At 57.8% G+C, this 16,893-nt stretch overlaps 1 protein-coding gene across 1 annotated transcript; it reads left to right on the top strand.

The window, feature by feature from the left end:
• The first annotated feature begins 532 nt into the window (after positions 1-532).
• Positions 533-12,836, top strand: LOC144949013 (uncharacterized). Its single transcript, XM_078878798.1, has 12 exons — positions 533-549; positions 1,027-1,111; positions 1,659-1,727; positions 3,676-3,788; positions 4,424-4,653; positions 6,211-6,289; positions 7,599-8,081; positions 8,757-8,870; positions 9,462-9,743; positions 11,104-11,301; positions 12,395-12,508; positions 12,642-12,836. Exons 4-12 carry the CDS (start codon positions 3,717-3,719, stop codon positions 12,834-12,836), a joined length of 1,767 nt encoding a protein of 588 aa, XP_078734924.1. The 5' UTR covers positions 533-549; positions 1,027-1,111; positions 1,659-1,727; positions 3,676-3,716.
• The last annotated feature ends 4,057 nt before the right edge of the window (positions 12,837-16,893 follow it).

Below are 16,893 nucleotides of genomic sequence, written 5' to 3' on the forward strand. Positions count from 1 at the left end.
GAGGACGGCTGCTTGAGTTGTGGCCGAAACGTCGTGAGAATTATTGTATTATGTTATATTTTTAATATTTTATTATTTCCCTTCTACGTGACTTTACCGAAAGAACCAAGAATATCTCTCCGCTTCTTCGTCATCGCCGCTTTGATCACCATCCCTCGCTGTCCCTCCCACGCACCTCTTCACCGTACATCTCTCCACCTCTCACCTCCTCCTCGCCGCCGTCTTCTCCCCACTTGCACGCACGCTGAACTCTCTTCGTTTCGCACCGCACGCTGAGCCAACCGTGACGATGGGAGGTGCGGGGTTCGTTGCGGTTGAACGGTGGAACGCCGGGAACGACGTTGGGTCAACGCTTTGCACGTTTACCAGGCCTACGCTCTGCGGGTGAGCGGCGTCGGCCTTAATAGGTGCTCGCTAACAGCGCCTGTCCAGACGGTGTCTTTTTGTGTCGCCTCTCGTCGTCGTCGTCATGTGTCCCCTCTGACACCCCCCATGTGACCCTTGACCTCTCACCCCTTGCCTCCTGCTGATGTGGCCCAGCGCGTCAAGGTGAGTGGCAGCGCAGCACGGCGCTGCTTCCTGTGACGACAATGACGATGACGACGATGACGACAATGATGACGATGATGACTGATGATGACGACGATGATGACGATGGTAACGATGGTGACGATGGTGACGATGATGACGATGATGACGATGATGACGACGATGATGATGACGACGACGACGATGATGACGACGATGATGATGATGATGATGACGATGGCGGTGACAATGATGACAATGGCGGTGGTAATGGTGGTGGCGCTGGTGGTGTGATGGCGGTGTATGTATTTTGAACTTATTTCGCACCATACGTAGCCAACTGCACTAATCGTAGGTGTGGTAGTAATCGTAACCACGATGACGGTGATGACCACGATGACGGTGCTGGTGGTGACCATGGTGATTACGACGATCGTCTTGGTTACGACGATGGTGTTGATATCCGCGACGATGGTGACGGTGTTGGTGATGATGTAGGAGCTGCGGGACAGGAACGATGAGTTGGAGGCTGAGCTGGAATCGGTGCGCAGAGCAGCACAGAGACAACACAGCGTCCACTCTGGTACGGGCACCCCCCCCCCCCCGCACCCCCCTGCATCCCCCCACCCCTCCGCCCACCTCCCCGTACCTACCTGTACCCCCCCCCGTACCCCCCCTTGTACCTCCCTGCACCTCCCTGCACCCCCCGCACCCCCCCTCCCGTACCTCCCAGCACCTCCCTGTACCCCCCCCCCCCCCGTACCTCCCTGTACCATTAACAGCACCTGTGGTGAGAGTTGGTGAGGATTCTGTGTGTGTGCACGTACATGTGCGTGTGTGTGTGTGTGGTGCGTGTGTGTGTGCACGTACATGTGCGTGTGTGTGTGTGTGGTGCGTGTGTGTGTGCACGTACATGTGCGTGTGTGTGTGTGTGGTGCGTGTGTGTGTGCACGTACATGTGCGTGTGTGTGTGTTGTAAACATCGCCACTGGGGAGACAAACGCGGCCGGGCGGGGTGCTGGCCACCCACCCCCTCGTGTGCCGTGCCGGCCTTCATAGGTGCTGCTCGCTAACAGCACTTGCCCCTACAGTCTGTTGAGGCTACACGGGGGATCTTTGTCTTTGTGCAGACACCTCGGAGGTGGGAGACAGGAAGTCACCTGAGACGCGGGGAAAAACCCTCAACGGCACGCACAGCAGTAAGGGCAACCACCACCATCATCAGCAGCAGCATCATCAGCAGCATCATCTTCACAACATCATCATCAGCAGCAGCATCATCAGCAGCATCATCTTCACAACATCATCATCAGCAGCAGCATCATCATCAGCAGCATCATCTTCACAACATCATCATCATCAGCAGCATCATCAGCAGCATCATCTTCACAACATCATCATCAGCAGCAGCATCATCAGCAGCATCATCTTCACAACATCATCATCAGCAGCAGCAGCATCAGCAGCATCATCTTCACAACATCATCATCAGCAGCAGCATCATCATCAGCAGCATCATCTTCACAACATCATCATCATCAGCAGCATCATCAGCAGCATCATCTTCACAACATCATCAGCAGCAGCATCATCATCAGCAGCATCATCTTCACAACATCATCATCAGCAGCAGCATCATCAGCAGCATCATCTTCACAACATCATCATCATCAGCAGCAGCATCAGCAGCATCATCTTCACAATAACATCATCAGCAGCAGCATCATCAGCAGCATCATCTTCACAACATCATCATATATCAGCAGCAGCATCATCAGCAGCATCATCTTCACAACAACATCATCAGCAGCAGCAGCATCATCAGCAGCATCATCTTCACAACAACATCATCAGCAGCAGCATCATCAGCAGCATCATCTTCACAACATCATCATATATCAGCAGCAGCATCATCAGCAGCATCATCTTCACAACATCATCATCAGCAGCAGCATCATCAGCAGCATCATCTTCACAACATCATCATCAGCAGCAGCATCATCATCAGCAGCATCATCTTCACAACATCATCATCATCAGCAGCATCATCAGCAGCATCATCTTCACAACATCATCATCAGCAGCAGCATCATCAGCAGCATCATCTTCACAACATCATCATCATCAGCAGCAGCATCAGCAGCATCATCTTCACAACATCATCATCAGCAGCAGCAGCATCAGCAGCATCATCTTCACAACATCATCATCAGCAGCAGCATCATCAGCAGCAGCATCATCTTCACAACATCATCATCAGCAGCAGCATCATCAGCAGCATCATCTTCACAACATCATCAGCAGCAGCATCATCATCAGCAGCATCATCTTCACAACATCATCATCAGCAGCAGCATCATCAGCAGCATCATCTTCACAACATCATCATCATCAGCAGCAGCATCAGCAGCATCATCTTCACAATAACATCATCAGCAGCAGCATCATCAGCAGCATCATCTTCACAACATCATCATATATCAGCAGCAGCATCATCAGCAGCATCATCTTCACAACAACATCATCAGCAGCAGCAGCATCATCAGCAGCATCATCTTCACAACAACATCATCAGCAGCAGCATCATCAGCAGCATCATCTTCACAACAGCATCATCAGCAGCAGCAGCACCCACCGCACGAATTGCTACCTTCGTCGTCGACGTCGTCACCTGTCTACGTCGTCATCAGCGTCGTCATCGTCGTCATGCGTGCGTGTGTTCGCGCGTGTTGTCGGCCACCCACCCCCTCGTGCGCCGTGCCGGCCTTCATAGGTGCTGCTGCTCGCTAACAGCACTTGCCCCGACAGTCTGTTAAGTCTTGTCCTGAGTGGAGCGGTAGTGTGTAGCGGTCAGCGCTACGCTTAGCTACGAATCCGGCGACCCGAGTTCGATTCCCGGTCACGGCCAACACCGGTGACGATTATCAGAACCGGTCCTGGGCCTCCTCTAGGTCGACTCGGCCTAAAATGAGTACCTGGTGCGGTGTGTAAACATCGCCAATGGGGAGACAAAGGCGACCGGGCGTGGTGTTGGCCACCCGCCCCCTCGTGCGCCGTGCCGGCCTTCGCAAATAGCACTTGCCCCAAACCGTCTGTTAAGGCTACACGGGGGACCTTTGTTTTTTTTTTGTTTTGTTCTCGCGGCAGGCCTTGGCTCGCCTAGCCCGAGCCTGCCGCTGGAGGCCGAGATGGCGATGGAGCGGCTGAGGCAGCGACACCAGGAGGAGGTGCAGGACCTGAGGATCAAGCTGGAAACCAAGGTGACCGTCTCCACGGCAACCATCACCGGTGGCGACCGTTGGCAGGGACACTCGTGGCAGACGGGAGGGGGCGGGGGATTTCCGAATCTGACAAATGTGATGGGCCCTCTTGTAGGTCCGCTCAGACTGAAATGAGCAGCCGCTCATGGCAAGTCGGAGTGGAGCCGTTTGCGTGCTCAATGAGCATGCAGCGGCAATAACTTCCCGATTGTAACTGTCTGTGATTGGACGGAATCTGTCACGTGTGGCTTATGCACGCTTCCCGAATGTAACTGTGTTGTCGATTATGGGTATTGTTAACGACGATGATGATGACAATGACGATGACGATGATGATGACGATGATGATGACGACGACGATGATGACAACGATGATGACGACGATGACGACGAGATGATGACGATGATGTCGACGATGATGACGATGACGATGATGATGATGACGACGACAACGATGATGATGATGACGGCTATCACGACGATGATGACGACGATGATGACGACGATGATGACGACGATGATGATGACGACGATGATGATGACGACGATGATGAAGATAATAACAACGATGATGACGACGACGACGATGATGACAACGATGATGACGACGATGATGATGACGATGTCGACCGCAGACCAACTACTACAAGCGCGAGCTGGAGCGCGTGCAGCGCGGCGCGGAGGAGCTGCGGCGCAGCGTGGAGCAGAGCTTCAAGCTGGAGCTGAGCGACCTGGAGGAGCAGCTCTGCCAGAGGGACTCGGACCTCCGCGACGGGGACCTCCGCCACAGGGACGCTTGGCAGCGGGAGGCGGCGCGCAGAGACGGCCTGGAGGCGGAGCTCCGCGGGGAGACCAAGACGATGAGGTTGGTAGATGGCGTCGTGCGGGCGGGGAGGGTTTTGCGTTACCACCGAATCTTCTCCCTCCGTACGGCCGCTGATGTAGACGCAAGGCAGCAACAACTACTGCCTCACAGCCGTGTCAGGAGCAGCGGTGTATCGTTGCTGTGATGTCTCCTTCGTATTTGTGTATCAGGCATTGCGTCGTTATACGTTAGTGGGCAGTGTTGAGTCTGTGGGCAGTGTTGAGTCTGTGGGCAGTGTTGAGTCTGTGGGCAGTGTTGAGTCTGTGGGCAGTGTTGAGTCTGTGGGCAGTGTTGAGTCTGTGGGCAGTGTTGAGTCTGTGGGCAGTGTTGAGTCTATGGGCAGTGTTGAGTCTGTGGGTAGTCTTCTTGGTTCTTTCGGTAAAGTCACGTAGAAGGGAAATAATAAAATAATAAAAATAAAACATAATAAAATAATTCTCACGACGTTTCGGCCACAACGCAAGCAGCCGTCCTCAGGTGCAAACCAGGTCTGTCGAGGCGACAGCGTCTGAATGAAACAGCACACGTGCTTGGAGCATATATTTAAGCTGGGTTGGAAGAGGGGGAAAGGGCGCCTTGACAAAATAATTTGCTTATCCTGCATAATGCACGGGCATAAGTAGTACTAATCACATACCTGCATTACTCATATCCCCTCCCTTTGAGGCTGCTAATCCTGCATAATGCACGGGTATAAGTAGTACTAATCACATACCTGCATTTCCCATAAATATGCAAAATTCTTCTTGATATGCAAATTATTTTGTCAAGGCGCCCTTTCCCCCCCTTCCAACCCAGCTTAAATATATGCTCCAAGCACGTGTGCTGTTTCATTCAGACTCTGTCGCCTCGACAGACCTGTTCTTCACCTGAGGACGGCTGCTTGCGTTGTGGCCGAAACGTCGTGAGAATTATTCTATTATGTTTTATTTTTATTATTTTATTACTTCCCTTCTACGTGACTTTACCGAAAGAACCAAGAAGATGAATCCCTGCAGTCACGAAAGCTTTAAATTGAAATCTATGGGTAGTGTTGAGTCTGTGTCTATCACCATCGCTGTGGCGTCTCCGTCGTGTTTGCGGATCGGGGCATCGCGTCGTTGTACGTTGTGACGCTGCATTCTAGATGACGCTGCCTGATCGCGACTCTTAAATAAAAAAATAAAAAACCCTTTCTTTAGTTTTTTTCCAGTTGTCATTAAGGAAGATGTAAACTTGTGTCAGACGGCCCCGGTGCGTACACACACGCACGTAAATAGTCTGCATCTACAAGGGCCGTACGTGTGTTTGTGCAGCTTTAAGCGACAAGGGGGGAGCTGCTGAGGTGGGCTCCTGGTCCAGAGGTCGCCGGTTCAAACGGCCGGAGAAAGTGTGGGGACTCCCACCTCTGCCGTGATACCTGTAGAAGATGATGTCTCCACTTTGGGTGCGATCTCCCTCCTGAGCAAGCGGTTGCAGGGGCTGCGTCTTTGCCTTGCTGTGAAGGTCAAGGGGTCAAGGGGTCAAGGGGTCAAAGGGTCGAGGGGGGCGATCGCTGATGCTGGTTTGTGGTCACAGGGCACAGCTGGAGGCTGCGACCTCTGACCTCTCGGAGCTGCGGGCCCGGACAGGGGCAGCGCAGGAACTGCAGGCGCAGGCAAGACCCCTCACCCTCACCTCCTCACCCTCCTCACCCTCACCTCCTCACCCTCACCTCGTCACCCTCACCTCCTCACCCTCACCTCCTCACCCCCACCTCGTCACCCTCACCTCGTCACCCTCACCTCCTCACCTCCTCACCCTCACCTCCTCTCCCTCACCTCCTCACCCTCACCTCGTCACTCTCACCTCCTCTCCCTCACCTCACCTCCTCACCCTCACCCTCACCTCCTCACCCTCCTCACCCTCACCTCCTCACCCTCCTCACCCTCACCTCGTCACCCTCACCTCCTCACCTCCTCACCCCCACCTCGTCACCCTCACCTCGTCACCCTCACCTCCTCACCTCCTCACCCTCACCTCCTCTCCCTCACCTCCTCACCCTCACCTCCTCACCCTCACCTCGTCACCCTCACCTCGTCACCCTCACCTCGTCACCCTCACCTCCTCACCTCCTCACCCTCACCTCGTCACTCTCACCTCCTCTCCCTCACCTCCTCACCCTCACCTCGTCACCCTCACCTCGTCACCCTCACCTCCTCACCTCCTCACCCTCACCTCCTCACCCTCACCTCCTCACCCTCACCTCGTCACTCTCACCTCCTCTCCCTCACCTCGTCACCCTCACCTCGTCACCCTCACCTCGTCACCCTCACCTCCTCACCCTCACCTCGTCACCCTCACCTCCTCACCCTCACCTCCTCACCCTCACCTCCTCACCCTCACCTCCTCACCCCCACCTCGTCACCCTCACCTCCTCACCCTCACCTCGTCACCCTCACCTCCTCACCCTCACCTCCTCTCCCTCACCTCCTCACCCTCACCTCCTCACCCTCACCTCCTCTCCCTCATCTCCTCCACCATCCCCCCTACCTCGTCACCCTCACCTCCTCTCCCTCACCTCCTCTCCCTCACCTCGTCACCCTCACCTCCTCTCCCTCACCTCCTCACCCCCACCTCCTCACCCTCACCTCCTCACCCTCACCTCCTCACCCTCACCTCCTCTCCCTCACCTCCTCACCCCCACCTCCTCACCCTCACCTCCTCTCCCTCATCTCCTCCACCATCCCCCCCACCTCGTCACCCTCACCTCCTCTCCCTCACCTCGTCACCCTCACCTCGTCACCCTCACCCTCGTCACCCCCACCTCGTCACCCTCACCTCGTCACCCTCACCTCCTCACCCTCACCTCCTCACCCTCACCTCCTCACCCTCACCTCCTCTCCCTCATCTCCTCCACCATCCCCCCCCACCTCGTCATTCTCACCTCGCGCTTGTGCCGTCGTCACCGCGGTCCGCTCGTGCAGGTGCAGCAGGAAAGCACGCAGAGACAGAGGCTTGAGACGGAGCTCCGCGAGGGGACCAAGCAGGCTGCGGAGCTGGAGTCGGAGCTCCGCGAAAGGGCCCAGAGGGTCGTTGGGCTGGAGGCGGAGCTCCACGAGAAGGCCCAGCAGGTTAGCAGGCTCGAGGTGAAGCTCCGTAAGGAAGCCCAGTGCCTGGACAGACTGAAGGAGGAACTTCGTGAAGGAGCTCGACAAGCCAGTGGCTTGGAGGTGGAGCTCCGCGACAGGGCCCAGAAGATTGTTGGGCTCGAGACGGAGCTGCGTGAAAAGTCTCAGAATGTTGTCGGCCTGGAGGCGGAGCTCCGTGACAGGGCCCAGCAGGTCGCTGGGCTGGAGGCGGAGCTCCACGGGAGGGGAGAGGCGGTGAATGGCCTCACGGCGGAGGTGGACAGGCTGAAGCAAGAGAACGAGGAGCTGGTGACGGAGCGGCATGTGCTCCGCACGGAGGTGCGTGGTGACGGGGCTGTGTGTCCGTGTGGGGGGGCGGGCGGGTGCGGGGAGTGGTGGCGCAGCGGTTAGCGCATCGCGCGACAATCTCGGCGACCCGAGTTCGATTCGCACTCACGGCCAACGTCGGTGACGAGTTTCTGAACCGGTCCTGGGTCCTCCTGTAGGTCGGCTCAGCCTTAAATGATTACCTGGTGCGGTATGGATCAGACGAGCGGGCTGCGGGCTGTGAAGAGGGTTGCTGTTGCTAACGATGACGACGACGATGATGATGATGCTGATGATGACGATGCTGATGCTGTTGCTAACGATAATGACGACGATGATGATGATGCTGATGAAGCTGATGATGCTGTTACTGATGGTGTTGCTAACGATGACGACGACGATGATGCTGATGATGATGCTGATGCTGTTGCTGATGATGATGTCAGACGAGCCTGCTGCAGGCTATGAAGAGGGAGTTGTTGCTAACGATGACGATGATGCTGATGCTGTTGCTAGCGATGACGATGATGCTGATGCTGTTGCTAACGACGACGATGACGATGATGCTGATGCTGTTGCTAACGATGACGACGACGATGATGCAGATGCTGTTGCTAACGATGACGACGATGATGATGCTGATGATGATGATGCTGACAATGCTGATGCTGCTGATGATGATGTCAGACGAGCGGGCTGCAGGCTGTGAAGAGGGAGCTGGCGTCTCTGCATGAGGAGAGGAGTCTCCTCCTGGAACAAAACCAAGCGGCGCTCTCGCGCCTGGGCTCACTGCAGCACAAGGTGATACACTACTTCCTCCACGAGTCTGTGGTGGGTCTCTGTGCGAGTCTGTGGGTCTCTGTGCGAGTCTCTGGGTCTCTGCGAGTCTGTGGGTCTCCGTGCGAGTCTATGGGTCTCTGTGTGAGTCTGTTGGTCTTTGCGAGTCTGTGGGTCTCCGTGCGAGTCTGTGGGTCTCTGTGTGAGTCTGTGGGTCTCCGTGCGAGTCTGTGGGTCTCCGTGCGAGTCTGTGGGTCTCCGTGTGAGTCTGTGGGTCTCTGTGTGAGTCTGTGGGTCTCTGTGTGAGTCTGTGGGTCTCTGTGTGAGTCTGTGGGTCTCTGTGCGAGTCTGTGGGTCTCTGTGCGAGTCTGTGGCTCTCTGTGTGAGTCTGTGGGTCTCTGTGTGAGTCTGTGGTGGGTCTCTGTGTGAGTCTGTGGGTCTCTGTGTGAGTCTGTGGGTCTCTGTGCGAGTCTGTGGGTCTCTGTGCGAGTCTGTGGGTCTCCGTGCGAGTCTATGATTTGGATCTCCATGCGAGTCTGTGGGTCTCCGTGCAAGTCTATGTGTGAGGTCATGGTGAGGTCATGTGCTCTGTGACCCCCGCCCCCCCTTCCACAGGCCCTCTCCGCAGAGGGCTCTCTCCGTAGCCGCGAGCTGGAGCTGGCGCGCCTGCAAACGGAGCTCCGCCGCGGGGCGCAGGACAAGGAGGGCCTCACGGCGGAGGTCGCGGCCCTCCGCGAGGAGGCCGCAGCGCTGGGCGGCGAGGTCGCGACCCTCAGGCGGCGTCTGCGCTCGGCCGAGGAGCAGGCGGAGCGGTGTCCGCGGCTGGAACAGGAGCTGAAGATTGTGCGGGCCGAGCGGGACGCGCTCACGCAGGACGCGCAGGAGGCACGCGACAAGGTGAGGGCCCAGTGAGCCGGGCGACGTGTCACTCGCTGGGTGACGTGTCACTGGCTGGGCTGGCTGGGCGACGTGTCACTCACTGGGCTGGCTGGGTGACGTGTCACTCACTGCGTGGCATGTCACTCGCTGGGTTAGCTGGGTGACGTGTCACTCGCTGGGCTGGCTGGGTGACGTGTCACTCGCTGGGCTGGCTGGGTGACGTGTCACTCGCTGGGCTGGCTGCGTGGCGTGTCACTCGCTGGGCTGGCTGGGTGACGTGTCACTCGCTGGGCTGGCTGGGTGACGTGTCACTCGCTGGGCTGGCTGCGTGACGTGTCACTCGCTGGGCTGGCTGGGTGACGTGTCACTCGCTGGGCTGGCTGCGTGGCGTGTCACTCGCTGGGTTAGCTGGGTGACGTGTCACTCGCTGGGCTGGCTGGGTGACGTGTCACTCGCTGGGCTGGCTGCGTGGCGTGTCACTCGCTGGGTTGGCTGGGTGACGTGTCACTCGCTGGGCTGGCTGGGTGACGTGTCACTCGCTGGGCTGGCTGCGTGACGTGTCACTCGCTGGGCTGGCTGGGTGACGTGTCACTCGCTGGGCTGGCTGCGTGACGTGTCACTCGCTGGGCTGGCTGGGTGACGTGTCACTCGCTGGGCTGGCTGGGTGACGTGTCACTCGCTGGGCTGGCTGGGTGACGTGTCACTCGCTGGGCTGGCTGGGTGACGTGTCACTCGCTGGGCTGGCTGTGTGATTTGTCACTCGCTGGGCTGGCTGCGTGGCGTGTCACTCGCTGGGTTGGCTGGGTGACGTGTCACTCGCTGGGCTGGCTGGGTGACGTGTCACTCGCTGGGCTGGCTGGGTGACGTGTCACTCGCTGGGCTGGCTGGGTGACGTGTCACTCGCTGGGCTGGCTGGGTGACGTGTCACCCGCTGGGCTGGCTACGTGGCGTGTCACTGGCTGGGTGGCGTGTCACTCGCTGCGTGACGTGTCACTCGCTGGGCTGGCTGGGTGGCGTGTCACTCGCTGCGTGACGTGTCACTCGCCGGGCTGGCTGTGTGGCGTGTCACTGGCTGGGTGGCGTGTCACTCGCTGCGTGACGTGTCACTCGCTGGGCTGGCTGTGTGATGTGTCACTCGCCGTGTGACGTGTCACTCGCCGTGTGACGTGTCACTCGCTGGGTTAGCTGGGTCTGAAGGCTACACCGGGGATCCTTTGTCGTTGCGTACATACTCAGTTACCTGTGCGTGTGTGCTGTGTGTGTGTGTTGTGTGTGTACTGTGTGTGTGCTGTGTGTCTGTGTGCTGTGTGTGCGTGTGCTGTGTGTGTATGTGCTGTGTGTATGTGCTGTGTGTGTGCTGTGTGTGTGTGTGCTACAGATTTTGGAGCTGAACGCCGAGCTCTGCCTGGCCCAGTCCCAGCACCAGAGGGAGCTGCAGCGAGTGCGAGCGGACACACAGGGGGAGCTGCACGGGGAGACGGGGGGGGACAGGGGGGGGGACAGGGGGGGGGGCCGACGGGGCGAGGGAGAGGGCGGCCGCGGCAGCAGCGGCGGCGGAGAGCGACTTAAGGGCCGAGTTCCAGAAAGTCGTCGCCACGCAGCAGGTGTGGGTGTGTGTGGGTGTGTGTGTGCGTGGGTGTGTGTGTGTCCGCGTGTGTGTGGGTGTGGGTGTGCGTGGGCGTCCGCGTGTGTGTGGGTGTGTGTGGGCGTCCGCGTGTGTGTGGGTGTGGGTGTGTGTGTGCGTGGGCGTCCGCGTGTGTGTGGGTGTGTGTGTGGGTGTGCGTGGGCGTCCGCGTGTGTGTGTGTGTGCGTGGGCGTCCGCGTGTGTGTGGGTGTGTGTGTGGGTGTGCGTGGGCGTCCGCGTGTGTGTGGGTGTGTGTGTGTGCGTGGGCGTCCGCGTGTGTGTGGGTGTGTGTGTGTGTGTGTGCGTGGGCGTCCGCGTGTGTGTGGGTGTGTGTGTGTGTGCGTGGGCGTCCGCGTGTGTGTGGGTGTGTGTGTGTGTGTGCGTGGGCGTCCGCGTGTGTGTGGGTGTGTGTGTGTGTGCGTGGGCGTCCGCGTGTGTGTGGGTGTGTGTGTGTGGGCGTCCGCGTGTGTGTGGGCGTGCGTGTCCGTGTGTGCGTGTGGGGAGCGGTGGTGTAGCGGTGAGCGCGCTGCGCTACGAACCCGGCGACCCGGGTTCAATTCCCGCTCTGAACCAGTCCTGGGCCTCCCCTAGGTCGACTCAGCCTCAAATGAGTACCTGGTGCGGTGTGCAAACATCGCCACTAGGGAGACAAAGGCGGTCGGGCGTGGTACTGGCCACCCACCCCCTCGTGTGCCGTTGCGGCCTTCATAGGTGCTCGCTAACAGCACTTGCCCCTACAGTCTGTTAAGGCTATATGGGGGATTTTTGTCTTTGTACGCGCATGTGCACGCGCGTGTGTCTGTGTGCCTGTGTGCATCGGCCCAGTCATCTCGGTCATCTCAGTCATCTCAGTCATCTCAGTCGTCTCAGTCAGTCGACCCGTGGCACCTGCTGGGTCTGCCCCGTGACCTCCTGCCGGCGGGCGTCCGACGCTTCACGTGGTAGCCTCAACGTGCACCTAGCCTGGCACAGGCGCCGTGGTGACGTGGCCGCCAGTTGGTGTCTAATGGCGGTTGTTGTTGTTGTTGTCCTTGTGTGTGTGTAGGAGGAGCACACTGTGGCTCTGCGTGTGATGGAGCAGAAGCTGCAGGAAGTGGAGATGAACCTGAGGAACGTGCGCGCCATGCTGCAGGAGAAGGTGGAGCAGCTCAAGGGGCAGGTGAGACGTGGGCCTCACCACTCGCTGCACACACCCCGAGCTAACCACACGCCACTAACCACACAACACTAGTTACACACCACTAACCACACGCCCCCCCCGGGCTGCCCCCCCCCCCCCCCCCGCGTCACAGACGGTGCGTTCGTCACGCTCCGACGTGGCGCTGCGCGAGCTCTACGTGGAGAACGCGGCGCTCTCGCGACTCGTGGCCCACGCCGAGGGGCGGCTGAGCGCGGCGGCGCTGAGCGAGCACCGCCTGCACGAGCGGCTGGGCGCGCTGCACCGCGTGCTGCGCCGCGTGGCGCCAGCGGCGCTCTCCGCCGCGTGACCGGCGGGGGGGGGGGGGGGGGTGAGGGGGGAGGAGTGGGGGGAGACACGGGGTGGTGCGGAGGAGAGAGAGAGGGAGGGAGGGAGATTGAGAGAGAGGGACTTGACACTAAACTGGGCCCCTCTACCTTACTCTACACCTACACACTAACCCTCGTCCTAACCCGAGATCTAACACACTAACCCTCTACCTTACCCTACACCTACACACTAACCCTCTACCTTACCCTACACACTAACCCTCTACCTTACCCTACACCTTCACACTAACCCTCGTCCTAACCCTACACCTAACACACTAACCCTCACCCTAACCATTACAACTTCCCCCTCGACTTAACACCAACATGAGCCCCTACACCTCACCCGAACCCTCCATCACCGTCATCACCACGATCCGCTCGCCTCCACTGTCGACACTCACCCCTAACCCCGTAGCCTTCATCCTGGGCCCTTGAGCCCTAACCCCCTGTGCCTAAACCCTAACCCTGGTCTGAACTCCCAACCCCTAGCGCCGTGGGGGTGTGTCTGTCGGGCCCGCGCGTGATGCAGTATTTAAAGCAATCATTCCAAAGAGTCGGAGCTGGGCGTGACCCCGGCTCCGGGCAGTAACCACAGTCGATGCTGATTGTGTTGTTTTTATTTGTATTCTCGTGAAACTCCGCGTGATAACGAAATTAACATTCGACGACGATGACGACGACGACGACGACGTCGCAACCCGAAAAGCACTCGCAACCCGCTGCTAGCGCCGTTCCGCTTGAGTTGTGCGTGCGCTGATCTTCCTTCGCACCGTGCGTAGCCGACCGCGCTACATCGCAGGTGCGCGGGTAAGGAGGAGAAGCTCAACACAAAAAAGCGGTTCTTAACGAATGGGTTGTCAATCGTGATGAATTAAAAGTGCATGGCTGTCAGTGACTTCCTCGTATCGGAAGGACTCTGAGGCCCAGCGAGAGACCCACGGAGATCCAGAGACTCGTATAGAACCACAGAGACCCACAGAGAGCCATCAAGACCCAGACCCACATGTACGTATGTTGAACTTCTTTCGCACCGTACGTAGCCAACCGTGGCTAATCGGAGGTGAAAGACAACAAACTAGACACACAAATCTATCCTAAACAAATGAGTTTGTCAATCTCGATGATGATGATCATTTTAAAGTGCCACAGCTCCCAGTGCCTTGCTAATATCGGTAAGGGGAAGAGCGTTCCAGACGGCCACGGAAGCAGCGCAGCCGAGTGCGGTGACCCTCGGCCTCATGAAAAATGTGCGGCAGTCACCCCGCAGCAGTAGCGCTGGGGGGCGCTATCGCCGTGCCGCGAGTGGTCTTAGTGATTCACTTATCACGTGGATGAAACTTGAACCGGTTTTTGTGGCACGGCGTGTTCTGTAACACGGTAGGAGCTGCGTTCCTGAGGAACATCGCGTTATGGGAAAATCTCGTTATCACAATGTATGGATTCGGGTAAAGCGCAGTCCGCGATAACACGTGAGATGCGTACGCAGGCCGGACAAAGATTGAGGCGTGTAAGGGTAGCCTTCTGGAAGTCATTCGGCAGCATCCCGCCCCGTGCGATCGCGTTGTACCCAATCCGCATCGGCGTTGTAACAAACAAAAAACGCGTTCCCGAATTACGTTCCTCACCGCGTTGTCCCCAATTCGCGTCGTCAAAGCAACAGGCGGCGGTCCCAGGAGAACCGGGGGGCTGTGTTGGACAACCCCGAGACACGCGCGGAGTACGAGGCGTCGGTCAACAAGCTGCGGTGGGGCTTGTGGGTCGTGACTTCCTGTCGAGCCGGGCCGCCCCCCCCAACGCACCTGAGCGCTCGGGTTGCGCGACCGCACGGCTCTCTCGAAGTCTCGCGGCTCACAATCGTCACCCCCCCCCCCCCCCTTGAGTCTGCACGGCGCGCCCGGAGTGGTTTGCGAGGACGTTGGGAAGTGAACTGAATTCGTTGAGACGATCGTAACGGCCCGTTGCTTGTCGCGTGCGCAGCGCGTGGCGTGACAGTCTGTCGCTGCGTCGATCGGCGCTTGAAAAATGTAGCTCGCTGCGAGAAGCTGCTCGCAACCTGTTGCAGAGACGTCGGCGTGCAAGCGATTCGGTTGCGTGCCAACCAAGTTGCGTGCAACCGATTTGCCACTGCAGTCAACCGGTTGCGCAACCACATGCAACCGCTTGATTATAACCAGGTTGATTGCAAGCGGTTGCGCGAGCTAATCAGTTGCACGCAACCAGGTTGCAACCGGTTGCCTGAGTAGCAACCAGGTCGCAGGCGGCAGCCGTGGGACACGCAGTTCAAGGTGCGGATGAGCAACAAGTTGCGCTGGTGGGGTGTGCCGAGTTGCACGCAACTCGGCGCGACCCTAAGTGTCGAGCGAGCGCTCTCCGGCTCGGGTGTGGAACTTGTCATTGGCTGTGCCGGTGACGTCGTCGTCGTCGTCGTCGTCGTCACGTGTCGCGTGTTGTTCTCGTTATTCGCGACGCAGTATTTCGGGGTGTCGTGGGTGGTGGCCCCTTCCGCCATCTTGCCCGGTGATCATGTTGGTAAATGTCCGTTTTGGTACCGAATTTGTTTTTTTTTTTAAATAAAGTGTTGGTTTTGTGGTTTGCTTGTTTAAAGAAAATGTTTTGTTCATAAGTAGCCGCCTGCGCCGTGCTTTTCGGACGTGGCCGTCAATGCGTCAGTCCGTCCAGCCAGCCAGCCAGCGAAACTTTTGATTTGCGCGGGGTAACATGGCCGGGCTGGAGGGCCTTTGTGACGTCAGCGTGACGTATGAACCCGGCTCAATGCTGTGGGGGGGTGCGGGTGACGTCATCACCGCGCACGTGCCTGCATGCCAGCCAGCCCTCCAGCCAGCAAAACACGACAGCAGTGCAAAGTAACGAGAAAGGTAAACGGATCACCCAAACACGTGCGAACACAACTGAACCATTCCCATCCTACCAAGGCAAAGCCATCTGAGGTATTAACCAATTAGTGAGGTGTCACGTAAATAAGTAATATTTAAAATACTTTTTTTTAAACACGCTTTAATTAAATGCACCGTACGAGTAATGGCAGAACTCCACGACTCCAGGAAGTGGCCCCGAAGCTTGCCACAACGTAAGGGACTGTGGTGATTTACTAGCCAACGTCAGTTGAGCGTGGACAATTAGACCCAAGCCGAAACATAACGTAAAAAAGATTGTTTAAAATTGTTTTTTTAATGATATAATATAGTATTGTCATCAGTATGACATAAGTATACCAAGTTTGCAGTCGATAGCACATTGGGAAGTGGGTTAAAATTGAGTTAGAAGATTTGAGGATGTGACAACAAGACCGAGTGAGTTGCATAAAAGCGTGTAATAACAAAATGTGCCCATTCGTGACGAGTACAGCACACACCGATTGTGTGTTGGAGAGTAAACCCACTACAACATTTACAAATCAAGTACCGTGACATGTACACGGTGCCTGTACTAAACGTCACAGTGCATGTGCGGTGTCGTAGGTTTCTTCCTTCTCGAGGCTTGTGTGTGGGTGGCGTGTGTCGCGCACACACTCAGTCCGAGACGATGTCGTCCATCGCGGGAGGCACCGTCCATATTCTTGTTGAGTCCACGCCACCGACTCCGGCCCCCTCTCTCTCGCGACCACGCTGCCGCACGGCCCAGACACGACCCCGTCCGCGTTGCACCGCCGGCGTCGACCGGGACGGCCAATCGCTGTCCGGCCGCGCGATGATCGGGTGAAGACGACGAGACGAGTCGACTCCCAGAACCGGCAGCCCAGAGCTCCCCGCTCTCCGTTGCTTTTATTCCCCTCGGCGCGGCCTGGCTCTGCCCCTGGCCACGCCTCCCTTCTCGAACCCTCCAGAGGGTGATCCAGGGGCCTCCCCACGAGGTCTACTGTGACCCCTTGCCCAGAGGTCGCAACCGGGTACCTGATACCCGTACCCTACCCGATACCCGGCTACCCGTACCCGGCCAGGTACGGGTAGCCGTTTGCGACCCTGGTGCGGCCGGGTACGGGTAAGGAATCAAAACCCGTTTGCGACCTCTGCCCTT

Source organism: Lampetra fluviatilis, chromosome 52, assembly GCF_964198595.1.
Source record: "Lampetra fluviatilis chromosome 52, kcLamFluv1.1, whole genome shotgun sequence".
NCBI classification, from domain to species: Eukaryota; Metazoa; Chordata; class Hyperoartia; order Petromyzontiformes; family Petromyzontidae; genus Lampetra; species Lampetra fluviatilis.

What these genes read in the sequence shown, in the direction of transcription:
- LOC144949013 (XM_078878798.1), top strand. Translation starts at nt 3,717, where the DNA reads ATGGCGATGGAGCGGCTGAGGCAGCGACACCAGGAGGAGGTGCAGGAC. An exon ending in GGCATGTGCTCCGCACGGAG is followed by an intron (nt 8,082 to 8,756) that starts GTGCGTGGTGAC and finishes TGATGATGTCAG; the next exon opens with ACGAGCGGGCTGCAGGCTGT. An exon ending in GAGAGCGACTTAAGGGCCGA is followed by an intron (nt 11,302 to 12,394) that starts GTTCCAGAAAGT and finishes GTGTGTGTGTAG; the next exon opens with GAGGAGCACACTGTGGCTCT.